Below are 18370 nucleotides of genomic sequence, written 5' to 3' on the forward strand. Positions count from 1 at the left end.
CACTTAAAAGGATCTGGCTTGCTGTAACTTTAAATGTAATTCATGTTACTTTTATTTTTTTTTCAAAATTCTTTAAACATTTTATTAACTTTGAAGAAGGAATAAGAATAGCTCCTTTAGAAACTAGACACACTGAAGCACTGATCTATTCACAGAGCTTCTACACAGATGAAGAAGTTTATATCAAATGGACAAAAAATAGTACAGAAGACCTATACACAGAAAGATTGAGAAAAATCCATCTCTAGAAAGCAGGTCAGATGAACTCAAAGACCTCACTGAGGGCTTCCCTGGTGGCGCAGTGGTTGGGAGTCCGCCTGCCGATGCAGGGGACACGGGTTCGTGCCCCGGTCTGGGAGGATCCCACATGCCACGAAGCGGCTGGGCCCCTGAGCCATGGCCGCTGAGCCTGCGCGTCCGGAGCCTGTGCTCTGCAATGGGAGAAGCCACAACAATGAGAGGCCCACGTAACGGGGAAAAAAAAAAAAAAAGACCTCACTGAATGTAGGAGAATCACTGGAGGACACGTAAAGCCTTCTGCTGGGGCATAAAAGTAGGAACCAGGCCATGTAGTCAAGAAAACACTCTTTTTCCTCCTCATCTAAATGCTTGCCTCCAGTCTGGGTTCACAGAAAGGTCCTGATTATTTGAACTGGTTGTCAATCAAGGTTCCCTTCATTTTCGCTTTCTTGGCTTCCAGTTCAGCCTGGAAAGGAAGAAGAGTATATGTCCTGATACATGACATGAAATTCTGATTTTCCTGCCTTATTCTAACTGCCCCAACACTATCCCCTCATGCTCATTTAGTATACAAACTAGAACCGTGTTTCTAAAATTGTGATGAAACTCTAGCAACTGCTTTCCAAACTTTCTGATGTTATGACACACATTGAAGATAATAATATCTGTATGGTAAAACGGGGTAAACACACAGGGCTGTGGTCTATCAGTGTAGGGATCCCACAGCTCCAGGACCCCTGAAGGACTGGAGGAATCAATATCATGACATATCAGTATCCTATTTGTGGCAGAACAGGAGGAAGAACACTGTTCTAGAACAGTGCTACTTAAAGTTGTGCAGTCCATGAAGATACACACAAAAATTGAGAGTAAGCATTTAGAAGCTTCTATAGCAATTTGACAGAGCAATAAGAAAGTAAAATCATCTCATAAGAAGAATTCAGGCAAATTCATTTTTATTGCATTTTATAAATTACAAATCTACTCTTGACAAATTTTAAAACAAGAAGCAAGCACTGGTCCTTCACCTCAGAAAATTTGGTAAGCAGTGCTCTAGATCACTACGGCAAGGTAAAGCAGCTCTCAAAACCCACTACCTCTGTCACCAAAAACTCCTCTACAGTCAGTAGAATAGACTGGTATACTTTTCGATGAGGCACCAATGCTGGGATGTCTGATTTCAAAGAAATATCATAAGTAACTTATTATCAGGAAGACAGAAACATAGGCACCATCACATATAGACGTGTGTGCTCAACAAAGAGCCTAGGGATAGTGCAGACAGTGGTGGTGGAAGCAGTGCTTTAAGAAGTAGCGACCAGCCCCAATCCTGGCGCCCCAATGTAGCCCCACTGTATGCCTCATACCCTGGGAGAGCACCCATGAGCCCCGATCTTGAACTCCTGACCTTGGACTACATGTAGCAGATTAACTTACCATTCTCGTTAGGGTTGGCTAACAAGAACTATCATTTGGGGCCTGGATCCTGTGGTCACTATCCCAGAGTAGGGTATGTACTGACAGCCACGGCCCACGGTTAGACACCTGGCAGCCAGCCACACCATAACCCCAGACAGACTTCTGAAAGGATTCCCCTGCCTGCCGGAGGGTCTTTCAGACCGAGGAACCCAAACAGTCCAGCCCAACGCCTGCCAGCCCCCGCCCCCGCCACTCACCAGCTCCTGCAGCCGCCTCTTACTCATGCCTTTGCGCTCCAGCTGCTTCTCAATCACCTTGGCATTCTGCGCATACGAGTCAGCAACTTCTCTCTGAGGGAAGAAAGAAGCACCCTTAGACCAGCAGTCTCACCAAAGAGGAGCAACAGAGACCTCGGGAGAAGTTTATACTCCTCAAATTATGAAATTATTCCTGAAATGGCAAGACTCTGCTCCCTTTCAACTCTTCGGCTTTTCCATAATCCGGGAGAGTCAGGTTTCAACCGAAACCACATTTAAGTAACATCTCTCTGTAAACATCATTATACTGAAATACCATAAAGGTAATTGCTGCTCTTGCTAAGGACAGACTCCCACACCATCAGAGCTGGACTGGAAGGGACTTGAAATTGCTGAGCCCAGTAGTTTTTCAACTGAAGAGGGATGAGGAGGGATTTGCCCCCTAAGGCATCTCAAAAAACAGTATGAAAAAAATGACTGGGCTTCCCTGGTAGCGCAGTGGTTGAGAGTCCGCCTGCCGATGCAGGGGATACGGGTTCGTGGCCCGGTCCGGGAAGATCCCACATGCCGCGGAGCGGCTGGGCCCGTGAGCCATGGCCGCTGAGCCTGCGCGTCCGGAGCCTGTGCTCCGCAGCGGGAAAGGCCACAGCAGTGAGAGGCCCGCGTACCGCAAAAAACAAACAAAAAAAGACTGATCTAGTCCAACTCCCTGCTCCTTATCTTACAGAGATGTCCCTGAGATCCAGGGAAACAGGAACCAGCCCGGTATCACAGCGTTTCTTAGTAGCAGAGCAAGATCTACGAGCTTGAAGTTCCTAGTTATTCTGTTACTCAATGCTCTGGTTGGAGAGCCCCCTCCCCCCGCCCCGCATTCCAATTCCCCTGAGAGCAGAAGCACTTACAGCCTCAATCTCCTCTTCCTCTTCATCAATAGTAGACACAGTGACAGAGCTGAACTTGCCCATGTCTTTAGTCCGTTTCGTCATCATCACCTGGAGTTGCAGGAAGAGGAATCAGTCTAGTTTACCTCAAGAGGTTCTGTGAGTCGTGTGTGTGTGAGTGTGTATGTGTGAGTGGGTGTGTGCAAGTGTACAAGCCTGGTTCCTGGGGGCAGGGGACCTCCTTGGGACAGGCTGGCCTATCTAAAAGTGCCCATATTTTAATTTGCATTATATTTTTCTGGTATTTGCCATCAAGGGTTTTTAAAAGTATATTTAAAGACTAGCCTTATTCATTCAATGTTTAATTGCTCACACTGGAAAAAGAAGAAATTTCAAGGAAGTAAATGTGAATAAAAATCATACAATTTCTAACTTTGCTCATAGAGCAGATGTAGGAAAGAAAAGAGAACACACAATAGGTGTTACAAGTTTGTAGCACCTGCTTATACACAAAAATGGCTCTCTCTTAATAAAGAGAGTGCTCATGAAGGGCAGTTTCTCATGCACCATAATCTTCTTTAAAATTGTAGGGCTAAATCTGTAGCTGTATTAACCCATCTGTCTCCTTCAGTGATAATTACTTTCTTAGGAGGCTCTTGTTTCTGAGTATATATGTTCGTCTTCCCAAAACCCTGGCCAAACTTGACTACTGCTCCATCCACAATGAAGGTCACAGGAGCATTCTTCGGTTGGGACTGGTAGAAGAGTGGCAGCCCGCACCTGCAAACAGAACAGTGAATCTCAGGGAGGCCTCAGAATGCAAATCCCCAAAACGGCGCTTCACAAAGTGTGCTTAGACTCTGGGAATATTTGTGTTTGTGGCAGAAACTGATGATTAGCTCTTCCCAGTGTTTCCCAAAACTACTTGATAAGAATCACTGACCGTTGGGCTTCTCTGGTGGCACAGTGGTTAAGAATCCGCCTCCCAATGCAGGGGACACGGGTTTGAACCCTGGTCCGGGAAGATCCCACATGCCGCGGAGCAACTAAGCCCGTGCACCACAACTACTGTGCCTGTGCTCTAGAGCCCACGAGCCACAACTACTGAGCCCGCGTGTTACAACTACTGAAGCCCACGTGCCTAGACCCCGTGCTCCACAGCAAGAGAAGCCACCACAATGAGAGGCCTGCGCACTGCAACGAAGAGCAGCCCCCGCTCGCCGCAACTAGAGAAAGCCCGCGTGCAGCAACAAAGACCCCTCTCAGCCAAAAATAAAAATTAATTAATTAATTATTTTAAAAAAAGAAGGAGCATAAAGGCTCCACTGCCGTGGTCTGCCAACTAAGCTCTGTAGCAATCGTCATGCTTTCTTTGGTTGGTCATTTCTTTTTTTAAAAAATTTATTTATTTATTTATTTTTGGCAGCTTTGAGTCTTTGTTGCTGCACACAGGCTTTCTCTAGTTGCAGCGAGCGGGGGTTACTCTTCGTCGCAGTGTGCGGGCTTCTTATTGCGGTGGCTTCTCTTGTTGCAGAGCATGGGCTCTAGGTGCACAGGCTTCAGTAGTTGTGGCACACAGGCTCAGTAGTTGTGGCGCACGGGCTTAGCTGCTCCGTGGCATGTGGGATCTTCCCAGACAGGGCTCGAACCCGTGTCCCCTACATTGGCAGGCGGATTCTTAACCACTGCGCCACCAGGGAAGTCCTGGTTGCTCACTTCTATTATACTTCTTCAGCTAAGTGAAGTAGACCCATACCCATAAGATATGATTAAAGTAGTCTAACAAACCTAATGTGGCTGTAAACTAAAATGCCTTCCTAGGCACTTCCCTGCTTTAATTCTAGTCTGAGTCTTCTGAGAGCCAAGACTGAACTGTAATTCATCAACAAGATTAAACTTATTATAGTTTAATATTCTCACTGTTAACAACCTAAAGCTGGAAATCATATATATCTTTAAATAATAGTCTCTAAAGTTCTTGGGTCTGTAGTCCTATAACAGACTTTATAAATAAGTTTGGATTAAATTACACTATGTGGGGATTTCCCTGGTGGCACAGTGGTTAAGACTCTGCGCTCCTAATGCAGGAGGCCCGGGTTCAATCCCTGATCAGGGAACTAGATCCCAAATGCAGGCTGCAACTAAGAGTTTACATGGCACAACTAAGGAGCCCGCGTGCCACAACTAAGGAGGCTGCCTGCCACAACTAAGACCCGGTGCAACCAAAACAAATAAAAAATATCAAAAAAAATTACACTATGTTACATTTACCATATGACCCAACAACTCCACTCCAAGAGAAAACACATGTTCCCACAAGATTTATACTAGAATGTTCATAGCAGCTTTATTTATAATAGCCAAAGCCATTAACAGCTCAAATGCCCTTCAACAGGTCAATGGTTAAACAAACTGTGGTGCAATGACTACTACTCAGCGATAAAGAGGAACAAATTACTGATACACATAACAACTCAGATGAATCCCCAAAGCATCATGCAACATGAAAGAAACCAGATGTAAGAGATACACATTGTATGTAGTAGAACACGTACTGTAGAATTTACATCACATTTTAGAAAAGGTAAAACCACGGTAACAGAAGGCAGATCAGTGCTGGCGAGGGGAGGGGTGAGGAAGGAGACTGATTGCAAAGGAGCACTGGAAACGTCTATGTCACAGGAGTGGTGACGTTACATGGCTCTGTGCTTCTGTCAACACTCATCAAACTGTACACTTAGGAAGGGCAAATTTTATTATATATAAGTTACACCTCAGTGAAAAAAATAATACTATGCTTAAAAACCCATTTTTGTGGCCAGCTGGTCAGAGATGTAACTTGGTCAGTTGCATCTCTTTAAGAAGCATATTGGTATTTGCATAACTGAAGTTTGAAGGCAGGTAAGATTATAGGGATAAAGATATAACAGAGAATTGTCTCCAAATGATTCTTTTCCTAACACATCATTGCCTCTACTTACTTATTCTCGGAGAAACCCACACTGTTAATACTTACTTTGCACATTTCTTCCTGTACTGTCGTTCAATGCCTTCAGGCCTGCACAGAAAATGGAAGTTAAAAAAAAAAAGATACAAACAAATCTCATAACCTACCAAGCTCACTACTTCAAATGCTAAAAGGGCTTTTCAAAAGTTATCCTTGGGCTTCTCTGGTGGCGCAGTGGTTGAGAATCTGCCTGCTAATGCAGGGGACACGGGTTCGAGCCCTGGTCTGGGAAGATCCCACATGCCATGGAGCAACTAGGCCCGTGAGCCACAACTACTGAGCCTGCGCCTCTGAAGCCTGTGCTCCGCAACAAGAGAGGCCATGATAGTGAGAGGCCCGCGCGCCGCGGTGAAGAGTGGCCCCCGCTTGCCACAACTAGTGAAAGCCCTCGCACAGAAACGAAGACCCAACACAACCAAAAATAAAATAAATAAATAAAAATTTTAAAAAATACAGGCAAAACTGAATCAAGCAACATATAAAGAAGGTTTATACCACATTGCCAAGTGGAATTTATCCCAGGAATGCAAGATTGGTGCAACATACAAAAAAAAAAAATCAATCAATGCGATACACTATAATAATAGAATAAAAGAGAAAACACACATGATCATCTTAACAGATGCATAAAAAGCATCTGACAAAATTCAAAGCCCCTTCAATATACTAGAAATAGAAGGGAACTTCCTCTACCTTATAAGGGGCATCTATGAAAAATTCACATCTACTAAGCCACATAAACTAACATCATATTTAATGGTGAAAAACTGAAACCTTTCCCTCTAAGATCAGGAAGAAGACAGGGATATCCACTCTCAACACTTCTATTCAACACTGCACTGGAAGTTCTAGCCAGGGCAATTAGGCAAGAAAAAGAAATAAAAAGCATCCAGATTGGAAGGGAAAAAGTAAAACCATGTCTATTTGCAGAGGATATAATCTTATATATAGAAACCCTAAAGCATACACACACACACACACACACACACACACTATTAGGACTAATAAACAAGTTTAGTAAAGCTGCAGGATATAAGATCAATATTCACAAATTAATGGTAGTCCTATACACTAGAAATGAACAATCCAAAAATGAAGTTAAGGAAACAAGTCCAGTTACAATAGCATCAAAAAGAATAAAATACTTAGGAATAAATTTAACAAAGGAAGTGCATAACTTTTGCACTGAAAACTACAAAACATCACTGAAAGAAATTAAAGACCTAAGTAAATGGAATGACACTTCATGTTCATGGATTGAAGACTTAATATTGTTAAGATGGCAATACTTTCCAAATGAATCTACAACTTCAACACAATCCCTATCAAAATCCCAGCTGGTTTTTTTGCAGAAATTGACAAGCTGATCCTCAAATTCACATGGAATCGTAAGGAATCCAGAGTAGACAAAACAGTCTTGAAGAAGAACAAAGTTGGTGGACTCGTATATAATTTCAAAACTTAATACAAAGCCACAGTAATCAAGACAGGGTGGTACTGGCATAAGGACAGACATATAGATCAATGGAACAGAACTGAGAGTCCACAATAAACCCATACATATATGGTTAATTTATTTTCAGTGGTGCCAAGACCATTCAATGGGGGAAAGAACAGTCTTTCAATAAATAGTACCGGGATAACTGGATATCCACACACAAAAGGATTAATTTAGATCCCTACCTCACACTATGTACAAAAATTAACTCAAAATGGGGCGTTCCCTGGTGGTCCAGTGGTTAGGGCTCTGCACTTTTCCACTGCAGGGGGCCCAGGTTTGATCCCAGGTCAGGGAACTAAGATCCCACAAGCTGTGTGGCATGGCCAAAAAATAAATAAACAAAAAATTTAAAAATTAACTCAAAATGGATGAATGATTTAAAGGTAAGAACTGGGACTTCCCTGGTGGTCCAATGGTTAAGACCCTGTGCTTCCAGTGCAGGGGGTGTGGGTTCGATCCCTGGTCGGGGAACTAAGATCCCACATACCAAGGTGCAGTAAAAAAAGAAAAAAAAAAAAAAAGGTAACAATCAAACCTATAAAACTGTTAGAATACATAAGTATAAATCTTCAAGACCTTAGATCAGGCAATGGTTTTAAAAATATGATACCTACAGCACAAGCAATCAAAGAAAAAATAGATAAATGGGACAATTAAAATGAAAAACTTTTGTGCTTCCAGGAATACCATCAAGAAAGTGAAAAGGCAACCCACAGAATGGGAAAAAATATTTGTAAATCATATATCTGATAAGGGACTAGTATCCATAATAAAAAATTCTTACAACAATAAAAAACACAAATACTCCATTTAAAAAATGGACAAAGAATTTTTTTAACTTTTTATTTATTTATTTTTGGCTGTGTTGGGTCTTTGTAGCTGTGCGCAGGCTTTCTCTAGTCGCAGCAAGCGGGGCCTACTCTTCATTGCGGTGCGCGGGGTTCTTATTGCAATGGCTTCCCTTGTTGCGAAGCATGGGCTCTAGGCGCGCAGGCTTCAGTAGTTGTGGCTCGCGGGCTCTAGAGCGCAGGCTCAGTAGTTGTGGCGCATGGGCTTAGTTGTTCTGCGGCATGTGGGATCCTCCCAGACCAGGGCTCGAACCCATGTCCTCTGCATTGGCAGGCAGGTTCTTAACCACTACCCAACCAGGGAAGCCCAAAAATGGACACAGAATTTGACTAGACATTTCTCCAAAGAAGATACATAAATGACCAATAGGGACATGAAAAGCTCAACATCATTAGCCATCAGGGAAATGCAAATCAAAATCACAATGATACCATCTCATACACACTAGGATAGCTATATCAAAAAGGCAGACAATAGGGCTTCCCTGGGGGCGCAGTGGCTGAGAGTCCGCCTGCCGATGCAGGGGACACGGGTTCATGCCCCACTCCGGGAAGATCCCACATGCCGTGGAGCGGCTGGGCCCGTGAGCCATGGCTGCTGAGCCTGCGCGTCCGGAGCCTGTGCTCCGCAACGGGGGAGGCCGCAGCAGTGAGAGGCCCGCGTACCGCAAAAAAAAAAAAAAAAAAAAAAAGGCAGACAATAACAATTACTGGCAAGGGTGTGGAGAAACAGGAACCCTCATATACTACTGGCAAGAATGTAAAATGGTGCAACTCCTTCTGAAACCACTCTACAAGGTCCTCAAAAGGTTAAACACAGAGTTACCATATGATCCAGCAACTCATACATGAGAAGCAAAAGCATGTTCACACAAAAACTTGTACACAAATGTTTACAGCAGCATTAGCCATAATACTTTAAAAAGTTAGTTAAAAAAAACACCACCACAGGACTTCCCTGGTGGCGCAATGGTTAAGAATTCGCCTGCCAATGCAGGGGACATGGGTTCGAGCCCTGGTCCAGGAAGATCCACATGCCACGGAGCAACTAAGCCCGTGCGCCACAACTACTGAGCCCGTGAGCCACAACTACTGAAGCCCGTGCACCTAGAGCCCGTGCTCTGCAACAAGAGAAGCCACCACAATGAGAAGCCCGTGCACCACAATGAAGAGTAGCCCCCATTTGCAGCAACTAGAGAAAGCCTGTGCACAGCAACGGAGACCCAACACAGCCAAAAATAAATAAATAAATAAATGAAAGCCCAAATGTCCATCAACTGATGAATGGATAAACAAAACGTGGTGTATCCATACAATGGAATATTATTCACCCATAAAGAGGAATGATGGGGCTTCCCTAGTGGCGCAGTGGTTAAGAATCTGCCTGCCAATGCAGGGGACACGGGTTCGAGCCCTGGTCCGGGAAGATCCCACATGCCGTGAAGCAACTAAGCCCATGTGCCACAACTACTGAGCCTGCGAGCCTAGAGCCTGTGCTCCGCAACAAGAGAAGCCACCGCAATGAGAAGCACGCACACTGCAACAAAGAGTAGCCCCTGCTGGCTGCAACTAGAGAAAGCCCATGCGCAGCAACGAAGACCCAAAGCAGCAAAAAAAAAAAAAAGAATGATTTACTGAGTCATTCTACACATGGATGAATCTTGAAAATATACTAAACGGAAGATGCCAGACACAAAAAGCTACAGGGACTTCCCTGGCAGTCCAGTGGTTGGGACTCCATGCTTCCACTGCAGAGGCCATGGGTTCAGTCCCTGGTCGGGGAACTAAGATCCCGCAAGCCGCATGGCACAGCCAAAAAAGAAAAAATGTTCATCTTCTTGAGATATGGAGACTCTAATACAAATAAGACAAGGGTTTTAAGTGGTACAATTATAAAGAAGTGATTAATAGGAGCTAGATATTTAGACTTAATGGACCTTGATTTTCTTTCTTGTCCTTAATCTCCAGGAATATGTGAGATAGGAAAGGCCAAAGACAAAATAAAACATTCTTCCTGGTTGTGGTAGCAGCATCTAAGATGGCCCCAATGATTCTTGCCCCCTGGTATTGACATAATAAAGTCAATAATCCTTGTATAATGCCCTCCCACAATGAACACAGCTGACTTGTGACACCAATAAGACACTGAAGAAGTGATGGTGTGTAACTTCTGAGTCTTGGTCATAAAAGACATTATAGCTTCCAACTCGCTCTCTCTTGGACTACTCACACTGTGGGAAGCCAGCTGCCATGTTACGAGGATACTCAAGCAGCCCTATGGAAGATCCTTGTTCTAAGGAACTAATGCTTCTTCCCAACAGTTAGCACTCAGCTGCCAACCATGTGAGTGAACCACCTTGGAAGTGGAACATCCAGCCCTAATTAAAGACTTCAAATAACTGTACCCATGGTCGACCTCTTAACCACAGCCTCATGAGAGACCATCCAGCTAAGCTGTTCTTAAGTTCCTGACCCACAGAAACTATATGAGATGATCAATGTTTGCTGTTCAAAAAAACAAACAACAACAACAAAAAACCATAGGAATACCAGGAGATGAGGATGAACAGGTAGGCTAGGGCCAGATCATAGAGAGCCTTCAGACTTGGATTTTATCCTGCTAGCCAGGATTTTTTAAATTGCGCTCCACAATGATCCCTAAATGAAATCGGATAGGAGAAAGGGGAGAAGTCCTTAATGGGTTGGGCTCAACTCTTCCCCAATCAGAGAAGCTTCTTGCTTATTTATACTTCTGGTAAAAATTTCATTTGAAGAAAGGATTCATTGCTTAAAAACGTTTGAAAGGCACTGCTGTAGGTGATGAAGAGTCACTGAAAGATCTGAAGCAGGAAACTGACATCACGTGCATGTGAGATCATTCAGGCAGTAGACGATAGTCTGGAGGAGAGCGGGGGGTGGTGGGGGGAGGTAAGAGGACACTTCGATAGCCCAAGCAAGTGTTGTTGGGTACCAGAATGATGGCAGTGTGGCTGGGCTGAACAGGAGGAGGCAGCCACAAGACAGACTAGAAGGTAGAATCGACAGTACGTGGTGAGTGACTGGATGTGTGCAGGGGATGGTGGGGGGCAGGGATGGATGAGACAAAGACAGGACTGGCTCCCAGATTTCTGCCCCGGGCCACTGCGTGAATGGTGATGTCATCGTAGGAGGAGGAAAAAGAAGGAATTGTGTTTAGCTGACACCTTCAGAGACCTGACTGCAGTGGCTTCAACACAAGAGTTTCTTCTCATGTAAAATAAGTGTAGAGGAAGGCGGTTCCTTGTAATGGTTGAGACCCAAGGATAGCATGGCAAAAACTCTGCAATCCTTGTGGCCTTCCCTTTCTAGTCCCAGGATGGCTGCTGGTGCTCCAATTATCACGCCCGTTTTCCAAAAAGCAGGAAGGAATGAGAAGAGTAAAAAGGACTTTCCTTGGAAGCCCCACCCAACAACTTCTACTTCTGTCCATTTTACTTGGCAAAAGCTAAGTCACGTTCAGAATCTTAGGGGGTTTTTGGAGTGGGGAGAAGCTGGAATATGTGCCCTATCTTTACAGACACTGGTATATAGGCAGGTAAAATAGAAGAGAGTTGGAGTGGTGCTGAGTGAACCAATCTGTGGGATTTTCCACGTTAGAGAAATGAGTTTGGCTTTAGTCATGCTGTATCTGAGGTAGAACATCAGGTGAAGAGGTAGAATAGGTAGTTAGATATACAGTTCTGGGCACAAGAGAGAAACGGAGGCAGATCTAGATTTTGTGAGTCATCAGCATATAAGCGTAACTGATGCCACAAGAGGTGGTGAGGATGGCCAAGGAGAGTACAGAGAGAGAGGGGAGAAAATCAAGGTCAGAACCCTGGGGAATGCCAACATTTAAGGGGCAGGAAGAAGAATCCAGAAGACTGAGAAAGCCAAAGAAGTAGAAGGAGAATCACAAGAGTAGCTTCACAGAAGTCAAGGAAGGAGACAGCATCAAGGGAGGCATATGGTCAACAAAGATCCAGACAGAAAAGCACCCACTGGATGGGTAACTGGGGAAGCAATGGATGAGGGAGGGAAGGTACCAGGGAACAACAGAGTCAAAGGAGAGGTACTTTAGAATGGAAGACTTGGAGGTGGAAAGTGACAGGCTCCAGGGCACGCATTAGGCAGACTGCCATATTTTCAGTAACTGGGGCTCCCACACTCATCTGGCTAAAGAATAGGAGGGGTAAGATCAGACTGAAATTTCACCCCTGATAAGAAAGGAGCATGCTAAAGTGGGCCCTTGGAAAGACAGTTCAAGATTAGAGCAGGAACCATGTCAACCAAGGGGGAAGTCTACCATGCCTTGTGGGTAAACTCTGAGAACTCTGTGGCCCAACAGAGTCACTTGGCCAGAGGTCACCGGCCTGTGCAATACCTGGCACTAAGGCTGGCCCAAATCTGGCTCACTTCCAGGATCAGGCTGACTGGATTCCAGGGTTGCCACTTCAGCCTAGGGCCTCCCAGTTTTCTGGCCTACAGGTGACGGCATCTGCCTTATAGTGCCATAGGAGCCTGTGGCCTAGTTGTGTTGTTAGATTACTTTCTGTATTAACTAATATATATACATTTAATACATATTATCTAGAAGTGTTATATATAATTATGACGTATGTAATAAATATTTTAGCAATCCTAAAGACAGTCAGTTGAGAATTTTCAAAATCAGAAACCTAAATAAAGGTTAATAGAGGGAGAAAAAGCACAAGAGAATGGATTAGCTTTAGATAGGGCGTGTTATTTATAAACCTTCCTATATACCACAATGGAGGACTTCCCCAATGTTACCTGGAGGGCCTTCCTTTGTGAATTTCATATGTTTTATAATCTGTGTCCCCACTTGTATCCTGTATATAAGCAATTTTCTCTTCAACTACATAATTCTAGAAGCCCAGTTGTCACAGTGGTGCCTGATTTGGTACTGAATGTCGCCTAGCAATAGTTTCTAACTGTTTTCATTAGTGTGGGCTGATAACAGTTTGGTTTCTTAAATAAACATAGCTAGATGTCAGCCTGTAGCTTTTTCCGATTCAACACTAGAATATAAGCTCTGTACAGGCAAGGTTCTTTGCTTGTTTACTGGTTGTACTGGTTTGGATAGTGTCCCTTAAAAAGTTATGTCCTTCCAGGAACCTCAGAGTGTGACCTTATTTGAAAAGAGGGTCATTGCAGATATAATTAGTTAAGATGAGGTCACAGAGATGAGCAGAATGTTCCCTTAATTTAATATAACTGGCGTCCTTATAAGAAGAGAAGAAACACAGAGACAGAAACACAGGGAAAAAGCCATACAATGATGCAGACAGAGGCCAGAGTGATGCACCTACAAGTCAAGAAATGTCAAGGACTGCCGGCAAACACCAGAAGCTAGGCAGGGGCAAGGAAGGCTCCTCCCCTAGAACCTTCAGAGACAGCATGGCCCTACCGACACAGTAATCTCAGATTCCAGCCTCTAGAACTGTGAGACAATTCATTTCTGTTGTTTTAAGCCGCCTAGTTTATGGTACTTTGTTATAGCAGCCCTAACAAACTAATATACTAGTATATCCCAGACTTTTAGGACAGTACCTGGCACACAGTAGGAGCTCAATAAATGAAACATTTGCTGAATGAATGACTGGACTTAGAGCAGGATGACGTCTCTGTGGCATTTGGCACCTGTTGATGACCATCCCCTTCCCTCACTTCTTGAAATTCTCTCCTCTCCTGTTTTCCACATCACCAGGTTCTCCTGGTTATGTTCCAATTATTTTGTCTGCTTTTCAAACATCAATGTTTCCCAGGATTATGTCTTCAATCCTCTCTTCTTGCTCCACACACTTTCCATGTAACTGTATCCCTTCCCAGGTTTCAACTCCCCATATACACCAAGGACTCCCAAATCTAAAACAGATCTAACCGTGTCACTCCTCTACTTAAAAAAAGAAGATGGCTATTGCCTAAAGATAAAGTCCAAACTTGTCTACTTTAGCATTCTACTCTGTCCTCACCCCAGGATGCATGAACCCCTTCCTGTAAAGTAACTTAGGCTCTAGCCACAAGGGACTACTTAAATTTCCCAGGCACACCATATTTGATGCTTTTAATGCTTCCAGAGTCCCTCCACCTGGAATGCTCCTCCATCTACTTGGTGAAATCCTAGTTCAAGGCCAAACACAAATGCCACCATCTTCTGGTATCCTTCTTGACCACTATTCAGGCAAGATGATCTGCTGCTGTCTGTTTTCCCATAGGCTTCTGTTCACCACACCAGAATTTTATCATATCACAATAGGTAATCTGTTCCCTCACTGAGCCATGAGCTCTTTCATGGTATATAAGGACAGTGCCTTATTTATCTTTGCTGATCCAGTCCCTAGCTCAGTGCCCGGCACCTGGTGTGCTGGAGATTACAGGTTGAACGAACTCATTCTACTTGCAAAAACCCCAAATTACAGCTATCAAATGGCAACAGAATCACATCTCAGCACCACTTCAACAAAGCACAATAAAGATACGGCTACATTAACAGAAGTTAGAGACCCACCACAAATGTCAAAGTACTGGGCCCCAAATGGATGACCTGGTCCACACTAGATGGGGTATTTCTACTCCTCAGAACTAGACCCCAAGACAACCAGGAAATCCTAGACAGAGAACATCAACCTCTTACCTCCGAAGATACATAGTCTCCTCGTCTTCTGTGTTACAAAACTTGTGGGCGTGTTTGGCAGCATCAATCACACGGGACCGATCCCGGGGCCTCATGGGCAATTTCTCCAACTGACAGTCTGACGGAATGGAGAAAGATTTGGTCACGAGAGCCACTGAAAAATACCCTGAGGCAATCAGAAGCTTTCAGTGGAGCCCTTAGCACTTTAATTTTTACTATAATTATCACACCTATTGAAGCCTATTATTGAATGTTCCAACTAAAAATGACTTGGTGTCAGGACACCTGGATTTTAGCCCCAGCTCTGGCTAATCACTTCCTCTCTAGGGCTCTTTCTCCTTACTTGATTATATTATCTCAAAAGTCCTTCCCAGCACTGCAATTCAAGTTTTCTATGAGTATTTCTGATCCTGGTACACTTGGCTTGTGCTGTAATGCATTAGAATGAGAAGAGACGATCAAGCGTCCTGGAATGCCTATGAGGAAGGCATTGATTGGAAAAGTTGGATAAGTGCTTCGGAAAGGAGAGAGTGGGTAGGCGGTATGCTATTATATATATGGTATGTGAATGACCCATCCCAGTTAGGGGAGTTCTGATCCAAAAACAATGAAAACATACAGGAAATAAATTAGGTACAGGTATAAAGCAGACGGAAAATTGATACAATGCAAATTAAGTACCTAAAGGATGACAGAGAAGTCAAGTGATCAGAGTGATTGCAGATTCATGGAGGAGGTGGAGAGGGGAGTTAGCATGAGGCAGTTTGCACATCAGCTCGTGACTCTTCTCAACGACCTGCCGGAGTAGACATTTACTATTCCTAGCTTAAAGGTAAGGGAATTGAGGATTAGGAAGGCTAAGAGATCGGCCACGCATTTAATAGGAAGCAGAACAAGAATTCAGACCCATCTCTAAGTGATCAAAAGGGAATTCATTTACTCAGGAAATATGGGAGGGCCTTCTATGTACCAGGCACAGTTGGAACACTGTGCTAAAGATTCAGCAAAGAACAGAGCAGACAAAGACCCTGACCTGATGAAGTTTACGGGCCAGCAGAGGAGGGAAAAATTTTCAAATTAATAATTATATAACATGATCTTGGATAATGATAAGTGCTAATAAAAAATGTTAGACAAGATATTAAGAGGATGCACAATGATCCAGATAGTGATAAGTGCTACCCAGAAAAATCAGGCACGGTAAGAGGACAAAGAGTGACGGGGTGCTATTTTAGATAAGGTAGTCACGGAAGGGTTCTCCAAGGAAGTGACATTTCAGCAGAGACCTGAATGAAGTAAGGGGGCATGGAGGGGAAAGGGTTTGAGGCAGAAGAAATACCGATCCCAAAGGCCCTGCAGGCAGGAACATTTTGACAAGACAGAAAAATCAAAAAGGCCGCTGTAGCTGGAGTGCAGTGAGCAAGGGGAAGAGTGTTAGGAGATGAAATCTGAGAGGTAGCTGGAGGTCTGATCACACAGGGTCTCGTTATGGACTTTGGTCTTATTCTTGGCATTACAGGAAAACACTGGTTTGGAACAGGACTCTGGGGACAAAGAGTGGTGAGCAAGAGACTACTGTGGCAATCCAGGTGAGGGATGGTGGTGGCTTGGAGAAATGGAGGTGGTAAAAAGTAGATTCTAGATAGATTTTCAAGGAAGCACCTGCAGAATTTGTTGATGGACTGGATGGAGAAGTCAAGAATGATTCTGAGATACTCTGTGAAGAGTGGTACCACTGACTGTGATAGGGAAGTCGGAGAGGTACAGTGGAGAGCAAGAAAGTAGGAGATCATGAAGTTAATTTTGAACATGGTCTCCCTCTCTCTCTTTTTTTAATTTTTAAAAAAATTTTATTTAAGTATAGTTGATTTACAGTGTTGTGAGAACACGGTCTCTTTAAGTGGTCCATTAGACATCCAAATGGAGACGCTGAGTAGGCAGCTGGAGTTTGAGAAGAGGTTCAGGTTAAAGAGGAACATTTGGGAGTCATCAGCATAAAAAAGGTATTTAAAGCTTGGGAATGGTTGAGATTGCCTAAGGAGTGAGTACAGATTGAGAACAGATGAGAGGACTGAGCCGTAGGGCCGTGCAATGCCTATAAGTCTGAGACAGAAAAAGGAGCCAAGGGCTTCCCTGGTGGTGCAGTGGTTGAGAGTCCGCCTGCCGATGCAGGGGACACTGGTTCGTGCCCCGGTCCGGGAGGATCCCGCATGCCGCGGAGCGGCTGGGCCCGTTAGCCATGGCCGCTGAGCCTGCGCGTCCGGAGCCTGCGCGTCCGGAGCCTGTGCTCTGCAACGGGAGAGGCCACAACAGTGAGAGGCCCGCGTACCACAAAAAAAAAAAAAAGGAGCCAGACACTGAGAGGGGGGAAATCAAGGTAGGAGAAAAATCAGTAAAGTGTGGAGTCTTGGATGCAAATGAAGGGTTTCAAGAAGGATGGAATGATCATCTGTCAAATGCCACTGAGAGGGGATTTAAATGAGCACTGATAATTGACCACTGGAACTGGTAACACGTTCGTTAGTAACTTTGACAAATATGATTTGGATGGTGAGGTGAGAAGGAAAGCCTGCTTGAAGTGAGGGCAAGAAGGAATGGGAAGTGAGGATGCAGAGACAGCCCATATAGGTAATTCTTTTTAGAAGTTTTGCTATAAAAGAAGCAAAGAAATGAGGTTATAGCTGGAGGAGAATGTAGGATCAATGCGGGTAGGAGGTTATTTTCATGTAACATCAGAGCTGTTACAATATACTTGTATCCGGCAGAAAGGTTACAAAGTTTCTAGACGCAGAGTGGGAGGAGAGTGAGTATATTTTTTATGGAAGAGGAATTTAGTTTTGAGAGAGTTCTGGATACAGAATCACAAGGTTAAACAGAAAACCGAAAAGCTGCCCTGGAGTGGGGCGGGCTGGGTACGGAGGATTTTGATGGAGAGGGAAATCCTCGCATAGACTCGGCTGCCAGATCACAGCCAGAGGAAATGCGCCCTCGAGAACCCGAAGTTTAGCTCCTTTCAGACTACTCACCCAGCACCAGGACCATCTGGCCGCATAAACAGTAGTAGACGTGAAGGGGCTTCTCGCCGTCGTCATACTCCTCGCGATCCCGGGTATCGGAGCAGACTACGGACCGGGAAACTACTTTAGGCATAGTTCAGAGCAGCACCGGAAAATGAAGGCAAAAGTAAGAGTCGCGCAGAAATGACGTCATCCACTCGTAGCGAATCTCCCCTACGTAGGCTGGTCACGCGTCCATAGTAGTTGTGTGAGCTTACCGGCCGTACCATCAGGCTAAGATGCATCGTGAGCCTCCCAGAACCACCTAAGTTCTCTGGGACTGCTTTACTTGGGACACTTAATAATTTAAATTATTCATTTATATTTCTATACACGTATACGTATGTATATGCATATATACATATATATATATATATAACTAGATATAAGAAAGAACTATTTACACTTTATATGCATGATACAGAGTTTAGGTGTGCCTCTAAATATGATTTTGATTGGCTGTATTCAGGATGAATACCTAATGA

At 44.2% G+C, this 18370-nt stretch overlaps 1 protein-coding gene across 2 annotated transcripts; it reads right to left on the reverse strand.

Annotated features, from left to right (window-relative positions):
• Window positions 1-382: 382 nt before the first annotated feature.
• STEEP1 (STING1 ER exit protein 1) lies at window positions 383-18016 on the reverse strand. Of its 2 annotated transcripts, XM_027089492.1 has the most exons (8): window positions 17856-18016; window positions 14830-14947; window positions 5814-5855; window positions 3439-3577; window positions 2819-2908; window positions 1917-2009; window positions 614-706; window positions 383-431 (listed from the first exon to the last, which is right to left on the reverse strand). In XM_027089492.1, the coding sequence occupies exons 1-7, from the start codon at window positions 17977-17979 to the stop codon at window positions 644-646; spliced, it is 669 nt and encodes a 222-aa protein (XP_026945293.1). In that variant the 5' UTR covers window positions 17980-18016; the 3' UTR covers window positions 383-431; window positions 614-643. The 2 variants fall into 2 exon arrangements, with proteins under 2 accessions (XP_026945293.1, XP_026945292.1); XM_027089491.1 differs by having other exon boundaries at window positions 397-706; window positions 17856-18015.
• Between the last annotated feature and the right edge of the window lie 354 nt (window positions 18017-18370).

Source organism: Aethalodelphis obliquidens, unplaced genomic scaffold (assembly GCF_003676395.1).
Source record: "Aethalodelphis obliquidens isolate GAN/ISIS:26980383/991018 unplaced genomic scaffold, ASM367639v1 scaffold66, whole genome shotgun sequence".
NCBI classification, from domain to species: domain Eukaryota; kingdom Metazoa; phylum Chordata; class Mammalia; order Artiodactyla; family Delphinidae; genus Aethalodelphis; species Aethalodelphis obliquidens.

Coding starts and splice junctions, on each gene's coding strand:
- STEEP1 (XM_027089492.1), bottom strand. CDS start 17,979: ATGCCTAAAGTAGTTTCCCGGTCCGTAGTCTGCTCCGATACCCGGGAT. Junction 3,578..5,813: donor TACAGGAAGAAATGTGCAAA/GTAAGTATTAAC, acceptor TTCTGTTTGCAG/GTGCGGGCTGCCACTCTTCT. Junction 2,010..2,818: donor AGGAAGAGGAGATTGAGGCT/GTAAGTGCTTCT, acceptor TTCTTCCCTCAG/AGAGAAGTTGCTGACTCGTA.